The sequence below is a fragment of the Arachis hypogaea genome, chromosome 6 (assembly GCF_003086295.3).
Source record: "Arachis hypogaea cultivar Tifrunner chromosome 6, arahy.Tifrunner.gnm2.J5K5, whole genome shotgun sequence".
Taxonomy (NCBI): domain Eukaryota; kingdom Viridiplantae; phylum Streptophyta; class Magnoliopsida; order Fabales; family Fabaceae; genus Arachis; species Arachis hypogaea.
The window spans coordinates 109,687,685-109,706,218 of NC_092041.1; the positions used below are offsets into that span (position 1 = coordinate 109,687,685).

At 31.7% G+C, this 18,534-nt stretch overlaps 1 protein-coding gene across 1 annotated transcript; it reads left to right on the top strand.

Moving 5' to 3' along the window:
• Positions 1-12,719: 12,719 nt before the first annotated feature.
• LOC112755614 (exocyst complex component EXO70A1) lies at positions 12,720-15,909 on the top strand. Its single transcript, XM_025803820.3, has one exon. It carries the CDS (start codon positions 13,543-13,545, stop codon positions 15,580-15,582), a length of 2,040 nt encoding a protein of 679 aa, XP_025659605.1. The 5' UTR covers positions 12,720-13,542; the 3' UTR covers positions 15,583-15,909.
• The last annotated feature ends 2,625 nt before the right edge of the window (positions 15,910-18,534 follow it).

Consider the following 18,534-nt stretch of genomic DNA (forward strand, 5'->3'; position numbering starts at 1 on the left):
TACACAAATAAAAAAATTTAGTATCCTAAATGCTCAAATATTGAAAACAATACTAAACAAGTTATTATCCTATTGAATTCCAATTTACAGAAAATAAGGACATCAAATGAAAATGAAAATTGGATTTACAAAGTATTATATGCAATAAAAATAGTTACCGGATGTCATGAGGGTTTAGCCCAAAAAAACACCATATTGTAGATTAAATATTTCAATGATATATCTTCAACATGAAAAACTGTGTAGTATGACTGATATACAGTGATACGGTAGTTATTCATATAAAAATTCTTCTTACTCATTGGTTGATTTTTCATCAAACTTCCTCCTCCTTTGGATGTTTTTCATCCCGTGTAGCAGTCATCATGACTTTGCCAGGTGGCTTAGCACTTTCTCCTTTATCAGGTTCTTTCAAATTTTTTTTTATCAAAAATAAAAAAATTCGAACCGCAACATCTTAAATAAGTATTAGAAGATTATACTGAGTTATAATTTATTGGCCAAATTCTTTCAACTTGTAACAAGTAAAAAGATGCATAATAAATTAATAGAGTATATATTTAAATTGGTTCATAACAAATTTTAGATAAAATATTTTGGTATCAAATAAATTTTTTATTATTTTAGACGTTTTGAGAATTATTTCTATTAGACAGTTTGATCCCTCTATTACTTATAATAAAATGTTTAATATGTGTTTTAGACAAATACATTCTTAACAATTTTTTATATGGCAAATTGATCTCCAACAAATAATAACAGACAAATTTGTTGAGAGGCCAATCCATCTTCAAAGCTTTCAAAGTAATAAAAATTCGTTGAGAATCAAAGTGTTTAATTTTAAATTTTTAAAGATTAATTTGGCTGTTTATGCAAATTAATATTAACTTATTTAATTGGAGAATAAAAAATTTAAGATATTTTATAAAAAATTAAGAACAAGATATGCAATATTAAGTACTAACATGGTATACTTTAGATTAAATTGAGTGGATTTTATCTATTATTCTCACACTTATTCGTAAAATTCGCATGTTTTATATTTTTATTTTTTAATGTTGTGCTGTAATTGAAAACATGTTTCTTTAACCTTAAATTTACTAATTTTAATTATCTTTTATTATCATTCGATGTCATGATATGTTTGTTGAGTGTTTTCAGAGTTTATAGGGCAGGAATGACTTAGAGGATGAAAAGGAAACATGCAAAAGTGGAAGGAATACAAGAAATTGAAGTTTAGAAAACCAGGCAACGACGCGCACGCGTGATCGGTGCAGCAGGCAAGCGACGCATACGCGTGGGCGATGTGTACGCGTGACCAGGAATATGTTCAGCGACGCGTACGCGTGACAGAGCGTCACGTGCTGCAATTAATAGAAAACGCTGGGGGCGATTTCTGGGCTGATTTGGACCTAGTTTCAAGCCCGAAAATGCATATTAGAGGCTGGGAGTGGAGCATAATCATTCATTCACAATTTTGAGGTTTTAGATGTAGTTTTCCCTCTCCTCTCTCTAGATTTTAGAGTTATTTCTTCTCAAATTCATATTTCTACCTTGCTTTAATTTAGGTTTCTTCTATTTTTATTTGTTCTATTATTTTAGTTTATCTGCTTCTCTTGTTGATTTCTTGATGTTGCCAATTTAGTTTATGAATTCTTCTTGTTCCCTTTAATCCATATTAATGGAATTTATGTTTTCATGTTTATGATTGCTTTTTTTAATTTGTTGTTATTGTTTCCTTTTGTAATTGTTACTCTTAGATTTTGCTAGGTCTTGTTAGTTTTCTATATTTTTATTTTATACTTTTCAATTGTTTGATAAAATGTTTGGTTGGATTTTAAATTAGATGTTTCTATTCTTAACTTGGATTGATTATTTAGAGACTCTTGAGTTATTAAAAGTCTTTTGTTGATTGGTGATTGAAGATTGCGGATTAGCTTGAACTTCACCAAAACTAGTCTCTCACTATGAGTTGACTAAGACTTGTTGACTCAAGTTGATTGTATGCACTTGACCTTCCTCCATTAGTTAGAGGTTAACTAAGTGAAGGCAATTCATATTTACCATAACAACTGACGATGATGATGAGGATAGGACTTCTAATTATCAATCTTTACTAAGAGCTTTCTTAGTTATTAGTTTATTTTCTTGCCTTTTTACTTTCTTATTTCTTGTTACAAAACCCAAAAATATACTTTTTTCATAGCCAATAATAAACTATATTTTCCTGCAATTTCTTAAGAGACGACCCGATGTTTAAATACTTCGGTTAATTTTATTGGGTTTATATTTGTGACAAACAATTTAAACATTGACTAATGTTTAATTATCGGTTTAGAACTATACTTGCAACGCGATATTTTTATAAAATTCTTTACCGACATATTTTCCCTATCATACATCATTTTTTACGTGGATAAATAATAAAGATTAATAAAGATAGAAAAAGCAAAACAATCCGGAATTGAGAGAATAAATAAAATTACAAATACAACTCAATAATATGATATATGAAATAGTTTTTTTAATTAATGAAATGAGCTTTTTTTATCGAAATAAATTTTTAAAATAATTAATTTTTTAAATGCGCATAGCTCAATTTGCAAGAAGGGCTTAGAATAGGTATCAAATTAATTTGCCTCATTCTTTTGTAAAATGGATTTAGTTTTCGTTTTATGAAAGGCACCTATAAAATGGGCTGATGCCCAAATCTCTTTAGATTCATACAAAATGACAATAAAAAATTTGTGTCATTCTACTTGTATCGTTTACGAATTGAAGGAACTATATTTTCAATTTTATCACTCACAAGTTAGGTTATTCATATTGACATAAATTTCCTATTATTATTTCTCATGAATTAAAAGATATTTGGACAACAGTCTATTTTGCGAATGAATAAAATTTTATATTCAAGTAAAATATTTTTTTTTTGGTAAATTAGGAGATCAAAGATCTCGAACAACAGGAGCAAAACAAGCACAAAAAGAACAAAAAACAAAATCAAAACCCTCTCACACGAAAGGATCTCAAACAGTCAAAACTTAAAGCTAATGAAATATTTGGTGGAGCATCATCAAAAATATGAAATCTGAACAGAAGGGATTGTCTCTTCTTAGCAAAAAGGTTCGCCTCTGAGTTAGTTTTTCGAAAGGAGTGAGACCAAGTGAGATGACCAATTCTTTTGGTTTGAACGCAAATGTCTTCAATAATAGGAGCACAGGAATGGTTAGCAGGGCACCCGTTAAGCATGAACTGGAAGGCTGAAGCAGAATTGGTTTCTATAATCAGGGTCGTGTAGTTATGGCCATTGACAATTTGTAGACCACGAGCCATTTTTCAAAGTTCTGCGTGAGTTATGGAACAACTGCGTGATAATTTGGTAAAGTTTTTTGAAGAGGTGCTTAGAGGTGTACGTGAATCGGATCGAATATGACCGAAAATTCGATCCGATTTGCACAAATTTTATCGGATCGGATCGGATATGATATCCGCGTTTTTTAGTGTCAGATCTGATCCGATCCGATCCGCACATTTTTGTGGATCGGATATCGGGTATATCCGCATAATTGAACATTCTCTTTTTAATCATATTTCTATGTAAAAGAAATTCAATAAAAATATTTCTTTCACACTTTTAAACCTATTTATTCCTAAAATATTTTTAATCAAATTTTTTTCTAAATAAAAAAATAAAATAAAATAACATGTGAATAATAACTATTAACTAAAACATTCAAACAAGTTAATATAATACCATATATATATATATATATATATATATATATATATATATATATATATATATATATATATATACTTTTTATAATTATTATTGTGCGGATCTGCGGATCCGCAGATGCAGAGCTGATATCCGCGATTCGATCCGTAAAGAGTGCGGATCGGATCCTATTCGCAATTTTCGGATCAGATGCGGATATTTACCGCGGATTTACGGATACGATCCGATCCATGAACATCCCTAGAGGCGCTTGTACTTTTTAAAAGTACAAACTCTTCATTTTGTGTTTGATAATAAAAAAGACCACATGCTCCTACTTGTAACTTTTAAAAGATCAGGATGCTTTTGAGTTTTGAAAGCAAAAAGGTGGAGTTTTTTAAAGTTGGCTTATGTTTTTTAAAATTTAAAAGTCTAATATAATCTTTTATATTAACTAATTTTCAAATTTAACGCTTAAATTTATATCTTTTATAGTATTTTTAAATTTTAAAAGTTATCTTACCAAACGTAATTGTTGTTGCTTGTGTTTATTAAAAGTTATTTTTAATTTGATTTACCAAACATAAATGCTATACTTTTTAAAACGTTAAAACTTTACCAAACTAAGCCTAAGTCTAACCAAGTTGTTATCAGGGACGGAGTTTAGTTCAGACAAAGGGGGTCATGGCCACCCAAACCTTTTATAAAAAAGTTAATAGTATTTTTTCAAAAGATAAAAAATAGTTTAATTGACTTAAATACTTTACTATGACTTAAAGTACTCAATAAGTTCAATAAGCAACACTCCCTTTATCTTTAAGTTCAAATATAAAAAATTAGATATTTTTTATTTATTTAATTTAATATTATTTTATATTTTACTGTTTACTTAATTTAATTTTTTATATGATAAAAAATAGAATATTCAATAAGTATTAATATTATTATATTTGTATAAATTTATAAAAAATTCAATAAATATTATAAATTTTAATATTTGTCCTTCTAACTTCTTCTTTACATATTTTACAGGATATACATTTAAATTTTTATATAAAATAATAATAAAAATTAAATAATTGATGCAATTTTTTAAGAGAAAAGCTAATATTTAAGAAAGAGAACATATAACTTTTACAATATCAACACCTGTAGGTAGTTCTTCTACTTTAATAAATCACGAAGAAAGTGAGATACAACCTTCAAAAGTTCAAAAAGTTATATCTGATGAGTTTGACCTTAATTTTTTGGAACGAGACCCTGAAAAATAGTTTTAAATTTGGCAATATCACCCAAACTAGAGTTAATACTCAAATTGACCCCTGAAATTTGACCTCCGACTCAATTTAGCCCTCAAGGTTTCAATTGACTCTAACTGTACCCTAAAATTTTGACCTGAGCCTCAAATTGGCCCTTCCGGTGTTTTCCGTCACCAGAAAGCTTACCTGTCAATTTTGGTTGACACCTGGCACCCTTGCAGTTAGATGACATGGCAAAATGTTTGAAAGTATCAATTTAACCCCTTAAAATTTTAAATAAAACCTAGAAGTCCCAATTTTTCTAAATCGCAAGAGTGTCTCCAAGAGTTGAGAAGAATGTTGGGAAGCAGCAGCCAAGGCTCAGGTAGCTCTAGTAGAGCTCGTTCGCATGGTGGCTGGGTGAAGAACGCACACCGTGACAAAGGTGAAAAGGTTCCGCATTGGTGCGGTTGTGGGTTGAAGAAGAAGAAGCCATAGTTGGCAGAAATGAAAGTTCAGTTAGTGAAGACCATTGAAAAATATCTTTGGGATGGAAAATTAGTACAGTTGAAGCTGAAATTAGAATATTAAAATTGTGGAATATTATGTTGTCTGTGTTTGTTATTATTTTTTGAATTGTGATTGTAGCTTATGGATTAGGTGGGATGAAATATATGTAACTGTGATGTCAGTTATGTGAATGAAGCATTGTTATATATTTAATGACAAAATAGAAATGAAATTTTATGTTCTCTTGGTAATGATATATCTTGTAAAAAAATTTTAAAATTGAGATTATACAAAAGAGGAGGTATAACTTATGACCAAATAAGTATCAGAAGAGCATAGTTTGATCAAATCAGTCAAGCTGTTATGTTTCTATATATGAAGATAAGATTAGGAGCTGGCTCTGATAATTATATATATAGTATGAACTTCCATTAGTGACAAAAAAAATCTAATAGAACCTTTTGTGGTTCTTGCACTTGACAAAAGACCCACAAATAAGTAATTCATAGTCATTAATCATTGTCAATATCACAGCATTAGCAATAACAGTATCTATATCATACTTCAGATACCCTAGATAACATAGTTTCAAATATCTTAAACCAAAACAGATTACACTACATAACATAGTAACAAAATATCAAAAGAGCATAGTTTGATCAAATGCTCTCTACAAAATATGTTCTACACAACTTCTAGTCAACATTGTAAATCGTTTTCTATTTTGTTGTTGGTGGTTTGAAGCCCGGGGTGGGGACGAATGACATAAACTCTGCCAAACGTGCAGCTATCCAAGAACTTGTTCCTTGTATTGGGTCCACATTGAAAGTTTTTTTCCTCTTAGATTGCAGCTTGTCAGGCCTTGTGACCTGTTGTGGAGGTGGAGGTAGGTCTGATGGAGGGACCTAGTGAAATTGTTAACAGAATTAGTGACCAATACAACCCAATAAAAATAAAGCAATATATTATCAAATAGTATCAATCAATTGGATCTACCCAACATTTACTCATGTATTATAAACCAATACAAACTAGTTAACAGTTAATCAAATATTAGAAACCAATCACTACCTGTTCCTGATTCTCTGGCTGTGAGTAAGTGGGTTGGGTGAGATCAATCTCTAAAGCATTTGCATCATCAACAGCTTGCCATGGTGCTAATGGAGCATTTTCATTAATCTCAGCAGTTTGGATGTTAGTAGTAGCAGTATTTGCTAGATCTCTAGTCTCTCCAGCCTTAGAACCTTTTTCTCTGTTGTCCAGCACTTGCGCCCAATCTACTTCTTCGTGTTAAAATACTCATGCATAAAATTTAAAGGAATGGTTCTTGAGAAATAAAATAGACTTCAGTTTAATCATTAAGTCATTCCTTTCCTCAAAGATTCCAACTAGTAATCACACCTTTAAAATTCATGTATAAAAGTAGAATTTTTTTTTATCAAAATTATATTCCTGTTATGATCATTACATAATGCAGTACTCCCTTTCCACTATATCAGTACTCTTATAAATAATAGTATAAGAAGGAACAAGGAAACACATGAAAGTAAAATTGTCAGCTGTGTTCATTAAGCAAAATTATATTCCAACTAGTAATCATACCCTTAAAGTTCATGTATAAAAGTAGCATTTTTTATCAAAATTATATTCTTATTATGATCATTACAAACAATGTTCAGCACCAAAAATCCTTTATTTTTATAAGAAATTACCCAGTTAACAATTAAATTAAAATGGGATACGAAGGTGTAAAATTGTTATTTTAAAATGGAATATGAAGAATCAAAGACTGCTCAAACGAACAAAGAACTGAACGATTCAGTTGATCACAGTCACACACAAGCAAAAAAATTAAACCCTAACAAACAAAAACTCTATCATCGTCAACAACCATAATCAACCACATTCTCCCAAAGTTTCACTGATGAAGCAGACTTAGAAAAATGAAAAACAACCCATAACAATATTTTGAGAAAAACAGAGCATGGTAGTTGAGAGCAGCATTTTTGTTACTAACCTGTTTTCCAAAAGATGACTCCCAGGTAATTAATCTTCACAATGGGGAGCAAAACAAGTAAGAAAAGCTTCAAACCTCCATTACTGTGATACTCATGGTGCTTCTCTGACGGGAACGTATATGACGGGAAGAGAAGGAAGAGAAAGGGTCAATTGGGTTTCACTTTTGAAGTGGTTAATGTTTGGATTTCATTTAACCCATTTTCTCATGTCAACGACGTTGTTTCTAAGGATTTCGGCGCCAACAGTAAAACGGCGTCATTTTGAGACTGCCAAGTGTCATTTAAAATTGTCAGGTCAACTATTCGGTGACGGAAAACGCTATAAGGGCCAATTTGAGATGCGGGTCAAAATTTCAGGGTACAATTAGAGTCAATTGAAACCTTGATGGCTAAATTGAGTCGGGGTCAAATTTCAGGGGCCAATTTGAGTATTAACTCCCCAAACTAAAGAGATGAGGTTAGACGAGTTTATCTTAAACGGGATCCATATCAAAAGCATCTTGACAATTATCCTCTATCTGACCCCCCCCAAAATTTTGTTTCAAATTCCGCCACTGGTTGTTATAATAACTTTTTAAATCACGCGCCTCCTTCTCCTTCTCCTTCTCCTTCTCCATTTCCTTCTCCTTCTCTTTCTCTGTTTCTTTCTCATTCTCTTCCTCCTCGTTTTTCTTCTTCTTCTTCTTCTTTTTCTAAATTTGCATAGGTCATTCTTCTTTCCTTCTTCTTCTTCTCCTCCTTCTTATTCTTCTTATTCTTCTTCTTTTTCCAAATTCACACACGCAGGTTCTTCTTCTCATTTTTCATTATCGTCATCACCAATAACACCAACATTTTGCTAACATCTTTATTAGTTCTGATTTTTCTGATACCATTATTAAATAATTTTGGTTCATTTCTTAGTTTATTTCGATTCATTTGTATGTTAATTGAGGTTTACTTGAAGCTACTGATAAGTGTTGACCAAATTTTTATTTTTTAAGTAATTTTTTAACTGTTTGTTCAAATCTGAATCAAATTCGGTTCATTTATGAATTAAGTTATGTTTACTTGATACTACTTTTAAGTATTCACCAAATTTACTATTCCTTAATAAATTCGGTTCATCTCTTAATTTAATTGAGTTCCTTTACATGCATAAATGAAATGAAATGTGTTTTTCTTACTGATTGAATATTTATCATGTTTTGTTCAAATCTGAATCGAATTCAATTCATTTGAGAAATGAGTTAAGTTCACTTTATTCTACTTTTAAGTATTCACTAAATCTGTTATTCCTTAAGAAATTCGGTTCATCTCTTAATTTAATTGAGTTCATTTGCATGTAGAAATAAATTGAAATGTGCTTTCTTGTTGATTGAATATTTATCACTTTTTGTTCAAATCTGAACCGAATTCGGTTCATTTGTAAATTGAGTTAGGTTCACTTGATACTACTGTTAAGTATTCACTAAATCTGAACCAAATTCGGTTCATTTTTGGATCCAAATGAACCTCAATTAAAAGGAGAAAAAGAAAAAATACAACAACAACAACAATAAAAGAATGACGATTGAGAAAAAAACCGTAAAGAAGAATAAGGAACACAAAAAAAAAGAAGGAGAAAGACGAAGAAAAAGAAAAAAGAACGTGAAGAAGAAGAAGAAGAAGGAATGTGAAGACAAGGAAGGAGGAAAGCAAAGAAGAAGAAGGAAGAACGCAAAAACAAAGATGAAGACAAAGAAAAAGCGCTATTGAAACGCGCATGTGTACACATGGGTGTAATAAAAGTGGGTTTTGTTGAGTCTTGACCTACTTGATTGGAGTTAGATACAAAAACGTTTAGATGTGTAATTGAACTGTTTGCGAATATCTGTCCATAAGATAAGGGGTTAAAATCATTTCACAGCAAGAGAGGAATTGATTGATAAATATTTTTTTAAATCATTTTTTGAAATTTTTATTATAAAATTAAAAAAAATATTTCTCAAAAAAATTAAAATTTTAATTTTAGAGATCCAATTTTTTTAGGTGGGGAAAGTTCATCACACCCCAACGAACTTTATAAAATTCATAAAATTCATTATATTCCTTGGCCAACTTCAATTTTCTAAGTTTTGCAGCCACCTTCTACAAAGAGTACACAGGAATAAATCATATTTAAAATAACTTGGAATTTTTGCACTTTTACATTAGCTTTTTAAGAATACATACTTTTGAAACTCAGGACAAAATAAAATGAAATTATATGCATACAGACAACAATTATGTAATAAAAATGGTACTTCCTAACACGTAGAAAAACTTAAGAATTTGAAGTTCATTAGGGGAGTGGAGAACTTGTCTTTCACCAAAAAAAAGTTGAATATCAGAAAGTAAAGTTTTAATATTTTTTTTGGAAAATATTTTTTTTATCAGATTTACTACACATCCAAGCAATGTTGCCATACAAGTCTAACTAAGTGGACCTATCACCAACAAAAACCACTCTAAATAAAAAAAACGTGGTTACATGCGCACATATCGTTCTTCCAACCAAGTCATTTATGTTCACGCACGGGGTTTTACGTTATCGTCATCTTCTTCTTTACGTTTCTCCTCCTCCTCCTCTTCTTCCTCCTCCTCTGCATGTTTTCTCCGCGTCGTCATTCTTTTGTTGCTGCTGTTATTGCAGTAGAAGGTGAGGAGAAAGAGTTTTGAATTATTTAGGACAACGAGTCTAAATGCACCTTAACAAAAACAAGCACACAATTAACTCAGAAATAAACCGAAATTATATAATGATTGCAACACATAAATTCAGTTCGAAAACAAGCACACAAACAAGACTGAATCATGAACAAAAACACATCCAAAATCATTTTTCGATTAGACAATATCATTAATATGTTTCTTCTTCTTTTTTGTTTGATATTTTCTTCTTTTTACTTGGTTTTATTCTTCTTAAGAGAGTAAATCAAGAAGAATTTTGAGAAAATAAAATAAGAAGGAGAAGATGAAGAAGAAGTAGTAGAAGATGAGGAGGAAGAGAAGAGAAATAAAGTTTTGAAATGTGCAGGACAACGAGTCCAAACGCACCTTAATTCACTTAAAAATGAACCGAAATTACATAATGAATTGCGACAACAATTAACTCAGAAATGAACCGAAATTATATAATAATGTCGACACATAAACTCAGTTTGAAAATATGCACACAAACAAGACTGAATAATGAACAAAAATACATCCAAAATTAATTTTAGATCAGATAACGTCATTAATATGTTTCTTCTTCTTTTTTGTGTGACATTTTCTTCCCTTTTTCTTGATTTTATTTTCCTTAAGAGAGTGAAACAAGAAGAACTATAAGAAAATGAAAAAAGAAGAAGATAAAGAAGAAAAAGAAAAAGATGAAAAAGAAAAAAAAAAGAAGCATTAGAAGATGAGGAGGAAGAAGAGAAATAGTTTTGAATTGTGCAAGACAACAAGTACAAATGCACCTTAATTCACTAAAAAATGAACCGAAATTATATAATGATTGCGATACAATTAACTCACAAATGAACCGAAATTTCATAATAATTGTGACACATAAACTAACTTCGAAAATAAGCACACAAACAAGACTAAATCATGAACAAAAATACATTCAAAATCAATTTTAGATCGGACAACATCATTAATATGGTAAAAATTCAACAATAATTATAACGATAACGACGATAACGATAACGACGATATGTATAAAAAGAATATGATTATAACGATAACGATGATGATCATGATCATGATCATGATGATGATGGAGGAGGAGGAAAAAAATGAAAAAGAAGAAGAATTTTAAATGAGAAAAGAAGGAGGGTAAAGTGGTGGTATTGGTGATAACAATAACAAAAGAAAAAGATAAAATACTTGGTTAGACTTAATGAGAATAATGACTTTGACATAGAATTTATTGTTTTTTATTTAATAATAAAAAAATCGCCAATTTTTAGGTCATGTGCATTTAAGAAATTAATATTTTTTATTTATTTCAATAAAAAACAATGAAATGAACAAATAACCAGATATATCAAACACAACTTTTCCTTAAACAAAAATAATGTACATATTTAATTATTTATAAATACACTATTGAATGCCCTTGTAGAAAAGAAATTAAAGTAGAGAATATATAATGGCAAAAAATTTTCCATGACATTTGTCTTACATTTGTATTAATACTAATTAATTTTTCAATTTTTTCTATTAAAAGTATTAGCTTCTAGTATTTTCCTTAAAAAAGTTCTAGTATTTTCCTTAAAAAAGTTGACCTTAATATATTAAGTGGACAGATAGATAAATAGATAGAATTTCGCTAGAAAGTTAATAGAGTATCTGTAAAATGTGTATAATAAGCTGTTTATTTGGTCCAATAAGTTAAAAAATGAACATTCAAGATAAAATACTATTAATTTCTCAAATACAATACATCTATATTATCTAAAATAACCATTCGGGAGAGATAATAAACATCTAATATCCTACTGAATCGAATATCACTAAACCCTCATTATACACATTGTACATATATTCCATTGACTCCTTATACTTCCTCAAATAGATAATAACATCTACCACCATCTAACGTTTTATATAAATAAAAAATACATATATGTAATCAAAATTTATTTAGAAGAATTATAAGGCTAAAAAATTTTGATATGGAAGCAAAATGAGTGATATACTTTAACATGGTAATTTTTGGTATTTTTTAAAATTATGGGAATACACAAATCGGTGTTTAAAAAGTTTAAAAAAATTCAGAGTACACAAATCGGAGGATGTTAAAAAATTGGAAAAACTCAGAGTACACAATTCGGACCATGCGAGTTCTTTGGTGATGAAATTTTGCTTCACAAATCGCATGGTTCGATTTACAGCTGATGGAATTTGAAATCTGAAACGTGGAATTCGGATCCTCCATTTTTCTTGTTCTGGATAATTTTTTTTTTACATTTTGAGGGACACAACTTATAGAATCCAAATTCTGCTTTCTCTGATCCCACAACGAGGTGAAACACTCCTCTTCTCCATACGCGAGTCCAATACTTTCTTTACTTCCATATTCAAATTAAATTTCCGAATTATTATAATTTGGAATCAATTTCATATTATTTATGAAAAGAAGCCAAAAGTTTATAAAGTTGGCAAAGATTAGTGCCGATCTAGTGATCTCACTGATCGAATTAAGAAAGTGTAACAAAAAAAAAGGCAACGCAAAAAGAGAAGTAGAGGAAAATTCAAAGACGTTGAAACTTGAAAGAAAGAAGAGAGAGAAGAATGATTAAACTAATGAAGACCGAAAAAGGAAGTAACAGTTGTGTGAGCATATTTGCCTTCTGTCATGCACTTTGGGGCGGTAGTAGTAAGACTAGTTGGACATTGCAATTTGCACCCCCAAACACACCACATTAAAACTCTCTTTCTCTCTCTTTACAACACTTCTTCTCCCAATTCACATTCTTTTTTTCTTCTTTTTAGGGTTTGGTTTTCTCTCTCATCCCTCATCATAGCTCCAGATTCAGAATCTCCCCATCTTCCCCTCTTAAAACAGTTAAAACTCCCGTTTCCCTTTTATTTCTCAACAACTCAGCTAACTCAGTTCCAACTCGCCGGGTTGACTCACCCCCTTTTCGTCTCCGTCAAACTCATTTTCTCCGTGTGAGTTCCACCTCTCTCTCTCTCTCTCACCATTAAACCCTCTCGTTTTATTTATTTTCTTCTCTTCTTTCTATCTCTTCGTTCCTATTTCGTTTCTTTCTAGTGTTTTCGGTTGGTGTTGTTCGCTGAGCTTCGAAATGCACAATTTCCAATGTTGGGTTCCGGGTTGATTTTGAACACCGTTTCTCGATGATTCCGATGGAAAATAAAAATATTCATAAATTAAGAAAACCAAGGAAAACCCCGATCTGGTTCACTTAGCAGGAAAAGAAAATTGTTATTCTCCCGTTTGATTCAGCTATTTTTTTTTTGAGCTCCAAGGAAAAAAATTGATTACTGTGTTTGGCTTTGGATTGTTGAGGGGTTTCTTTATTTATTTTTGCAAATTTGAATGGCTGGTTCTGCGAACCTCAATGGTGATAGTAGAATTGAGAATCTGATTTCTGCTAGGAAGTCATTGAAGCTTAGCTTAGAGAAATCAAAGTCTTTAGGGTTAGCATTGGAGAAAGCAGGGCCTAGATTGGAGGAGATTGGGCAAAGATTGCCCTCGCTTGAAGCTGCGGTTCGCCCAATTCGCGCCGATAAGGATGCTCTGGTGGCCGTCGGCGGCCACATTAATCGCGCCGTTGGTCCTGCGGCCGCGGTGCTTAAGGTATTTGATGCCGTTCATGGCCTTGAAAAGTCGCTCTTGTCGGATCCGAGAAATGATCTGGCTGGATACATGGCGGTGTTGAAGCGCCTTGAGGAGGCACTGAGGTTCTTGGGAGAGAATTGTGGGTTGGCAATTCAATGGCTGGAGGATATAGTGGAGTATTTGGAGGATAACACGGTTGCCGACGAGAGGTATCTCGCGAATTTGAAGAAGGCGTTGAAGAATCTTAGGGAGTTGCAGAATGATGAGGAGAAGGCGCGGCTTGATGGCGGGCTTTTGGAAGCTGCATTGGATAAATTGGAGAATGAGTTCCGCCAGCTCTTGACTGAGAATAGTGTGCCGCTTCCAATGGCGGCTGCGCTTGGTGATCAAGCGTGCATCGCACCATCGCCTTTGCCTGTATCTGTTATTCACAAGTTGCAAGCTATTCTTGGTAGACTGAAAGCTAATAATAGACTTGAGAAGTGCATATCGATTTATGTTGAAGTCCGTAGTTCTAATGTGAGAGCCAGTTTGCAGGCTCTCAATTTGGATTACCTTGAAATTTCGGTGTCTGAATTCAATGATGTGCAGAGCATAGAGGGGTATATAGGGCAATGGGGAAAACATTTAGAATTTGCAGTGAAACATTTGTTTGAGGCTGAGTATAAGCTTTGTAATGACGTATTCGAGAGGATGGGGCTCGATGTTTGGATGGGTTGTTTTTCGAGGATAGCTGCGCAAGCTGGTATACTAGCATTTCTTCAATTTGGGAAGACTGTCACGGAGAGTAAGAAAGACCCCATTAAACTTTTGAAGTTGTTGGATATTTTCGCGTCTTTGAACAAATTGAGGCTTGATTTCAACCGTCTATTTGGAGGAGCAGCATGTGCTGAAATCCAGAATTTGACTAGGGATCTTATTAAGAGTGTCATCGATGGTGCGGCAGAGATTTTCTGGGAACTTCTGCTACAGGTGGAGTTGCAGAGGCAGAGTCCACCCCCTCTAGACGGCAATGTTCCGAGATTGGTGAGTTTTATCACCGATTACTGTAACAAATTACTTGGTGATGACTATAAGCCAATATTGACACAGGTCTTGATCATTCACCGAAGTTGGAAGCGTCAGAGCTTTCAGGAGAAACTTCTTGTTACTGAAATTTTGAACATTGTGAAAGCTGTTGAACTGAATTTGGAAACATGGATCAAGGCTTATGAAGATCCTATGTTGATGAACTTCTTCGCTATGAACAATCACTGGCACCTTTACAAACATTTGAAAGGGACAAAGCTTGGGGATCTCTTGGGAGATTCTTGGTTAAGGGAACATGAAAATTACAAAGAATATTACTCGACAATCTTCTTGCGAGAGAGCTGGGGAAAGCTTCCTTCACACTTGAGTAGAGAAGGGCTGATTCTCTTCTCCGGAGGGCGGGCTACTGCTCGGGATCTGGTCAAGAAAAGGTTAAAAAAGTTCAATGAAGTTTTCGATGAGATGTATGGGAAGCAGTCGGGTTGGGTCATGCCGGAGCGAGATCTGAGGGAGAAGACATGTCAGCTTATAGTGCAAGCTGTGGTCCCTGTTTACCGGAGTTACATGCAGAATTACGGCCCCTTGGTCGAGCAAGAAGCTAGCTCCACAAAATATGCAAAATACACAGTGCAGAAGCTGGAGGAGATGCTTTCATGTCTTTATCGGCCAAAGCCTGTGAGGCATGCCAGTTTGAGGGGTCGGCAGTTCAGCGGAAAATATGGCAATGGAATGCCAGATCTTCGTCGTACAGCTTCTGCAGTTGTGTAGTTTCCTAATCCCATTTATCGAAAAGGGGTAAACATTTGATTATCTCTCATCTCCTCAGATTGATTGGCTACTGTATATAATTTTACTGAGCCCTGCCGTGCATATTACTTTCTATGATTCTGAGAAGGGAAGTTTCTGAGTATTGCCATTCAAATATCTGATGTATTTCCATGAAAATGGAATTTTGTATCTTCTGAGATTGAAAAAAAAAAAAAAAACTGGTTAATGTGTCTCCCCCAGATGGAGGTTTCTGCTAAAGTTATGCAATCCTGATCAATAAAATATGGACCTTTCCATTTAGGTTCATTGGTCATACACCCAGCTAAAGGAATTTCTTCTCTTTTTCTCTTTCATTTTCATATTTATCCATTATTCAGTTGTGTTTAGCAGCAGGGTCGTTGTATGCAGATTTTATGTACAACTTTTTTAGCTTAGTGTTAGCAGAATATTCAGTCATCAATGTTGTAGAGGGTGAAGTTAAACTGTAGAATGTAAATGCAGAAACCCGTTTTAAAGGGAGTTAGCCTCAGCAGACTAGGTTATTCTCAAATCTCAATCCTCTTTGTATACTTTTAAAATTTCTCCATTTTTTTGACATTTTTTGTTCAAGTAACATTTTGTGTGGTATGCTCTGAATTTTAGGTTTATAACCGTGTGAATTCAACACAGAGATTGGATAAAAATATTGTCAACAATTCTGTGTTTATATCCACGACATTTGAATAATCTAAGTCCAAATTCGCGCTTACTTGGTATCTGATTTTTTTTTCTGGGCTTATACCCCGTTTCTATAAAAAACCAAAAACATTGGATAGCTATTAAGAACCGATGAATCTACTTTGGGGTTTAATTTAATTACAGTTGATCTAAGCTTGTTTAATGAGAATCAATCCAGGAATTCTTATGACATACTCAGGCCTGCATTGTTAATTTGAGCCAGATCACATTAGCTGTAATATATATATATTCCACAAAATTAATTCTAGGCTTAAATAAATCTGCCCTTGTAAAGCATAAACTGTTTTGTTACTTTATTTTTTTTTTCCTTCTCCTTTTGTTCTGGTATTATAAAATTTAAAAAATTTGGTTTGTGTTCTTGATAGTTTGTTCCAACAAATACATGAATTAAATCTTCAAATGTTGGCAACTTGTCGGAATTTTACAGAGTATTTGGATTAAAATGTTTTTAGAATTTATTTTATTTGAAATTAATTATACAAAATAAGAATTGATTGATTTAATAATTGATATAACAATTGATTTTATATTTTCAACTTTATTCAACCATTATCCATAGAAACCGAGCTAAATAATTGCAAAAAATATATTCAGATTGTATGTATCTCACATTTTCTTTCTCTTACATTTAAAATGCAAAATCAATATCCCTAAAAGTCAAAATATTCACATTAGAATTAAAACTCTATCAAAACAAAAGTAACCAAAAAAAAAAAAAACCCTCTAACTATTGTCGTTCTTCTCTTTATTATTGTCGTTCTTCTCTTCTATTTCTCTCCCCTCTAATTTAAATTTCACACACAATTTTTTTATTAGTCTTATGTAAACTTATGTAAAATGACTAAAACAAGGTAGAAAAAGTATTTCAATAATACTTTATCCTTTATTTTAATTTTTTTTGTCAAATGCTTGCATTTATTTTATCAATTCTTGCACAGGAAACCTTTGTTTTATTTCAATAAAGGCTTATAAAATCTTTATTTTTGGGCTTCCCTATGGCAGCCCATCTGCCTCTAGATAATTGATAATGCTTTGCATTTATGAGTTTTGCACAAATCAAAGCACAAGTTTAATATTTAATACTTAAGCTAAGCCAGGAACTGAGGAACCACATCTCTGGTTTATATGATTAATTGATTGATTAATCATAGTTAATTATTTACTATTATCTAAATAGATAGGGTAGGCTTACAAATCGCTGAGTGTAAGAGCACCAATAACATTTGTTTGACTATAATTTTTTATTTTTCATTATAAAATTTCCTCGTTAGAATATCTGTCTGCCAATAGGGAAAAAGTCCACCAAAATCAACTTAAAATATTCAGCGACCCTATATATATAAACACCTAGGAAGAGGAGTTTTTGATGAATTATTTGTTATTTTTATATATAACTTCAATTAAGTTAATTATCACGCGACTTAAGGACATGTTGTTACCTCGGCAAAATGTATTTGAAAAATCAAATCACTTACATTTTGTTTAGATGTTTGATAGAAAATGAGAGGAAAGAAAATAGAAGGAAAGAAAATGAGAGGAAAGAAAATAAAAGAAAAATTAGATTTTTTTGCATATTATTTAGATGTAGAGAAAATAAATGAAAAAAAAATAAGAAACAAATTTTCTTTCGTTTGAATAAGAAGAAAAGTAGAAGAGAAAAAATTATAATAGTATAAAATTATCTTATTACCCTTACATATTTAAAAATAAATAATACTTTATTAATGTATTTAAATTATTTTTTAATAAAAAAATCTTTCAAATTATTTTTTAAAATTTTAAATGTGATAAAAGAAAAAATATTTTCCAAACAAATACATGTAAATAACTGCGTAAAAGAATAATAAAAAGATGACGGAAAACAGAAAAGATGGAGATATGTGTTTTCCTTTTTAAAAGAATTAGGAATTTTGATTTGTTATTAATAAAAAGGTATATATGTACTTTTATACATTTTTATACTTTCATCCCAATTTTTTTCGCAAGTTTGGGCAGAAAAATTTTAACTGAGCCCCACGTAAACTTTTTAATTTTCCATACAAATTTCCTGCTAATCCAAACAGAAAAAGAATAAATTTTCCATCAATTTTCATCTCCTCTCTTTTCTTTTCTCACAAATTCTTTTATACCAAACAAAGTATTACAGGTAAACCACCAATTTAATATTCGAAAATTCAATTTCTCAGATAAGATAAATCTCAAAAGAAATAGAAT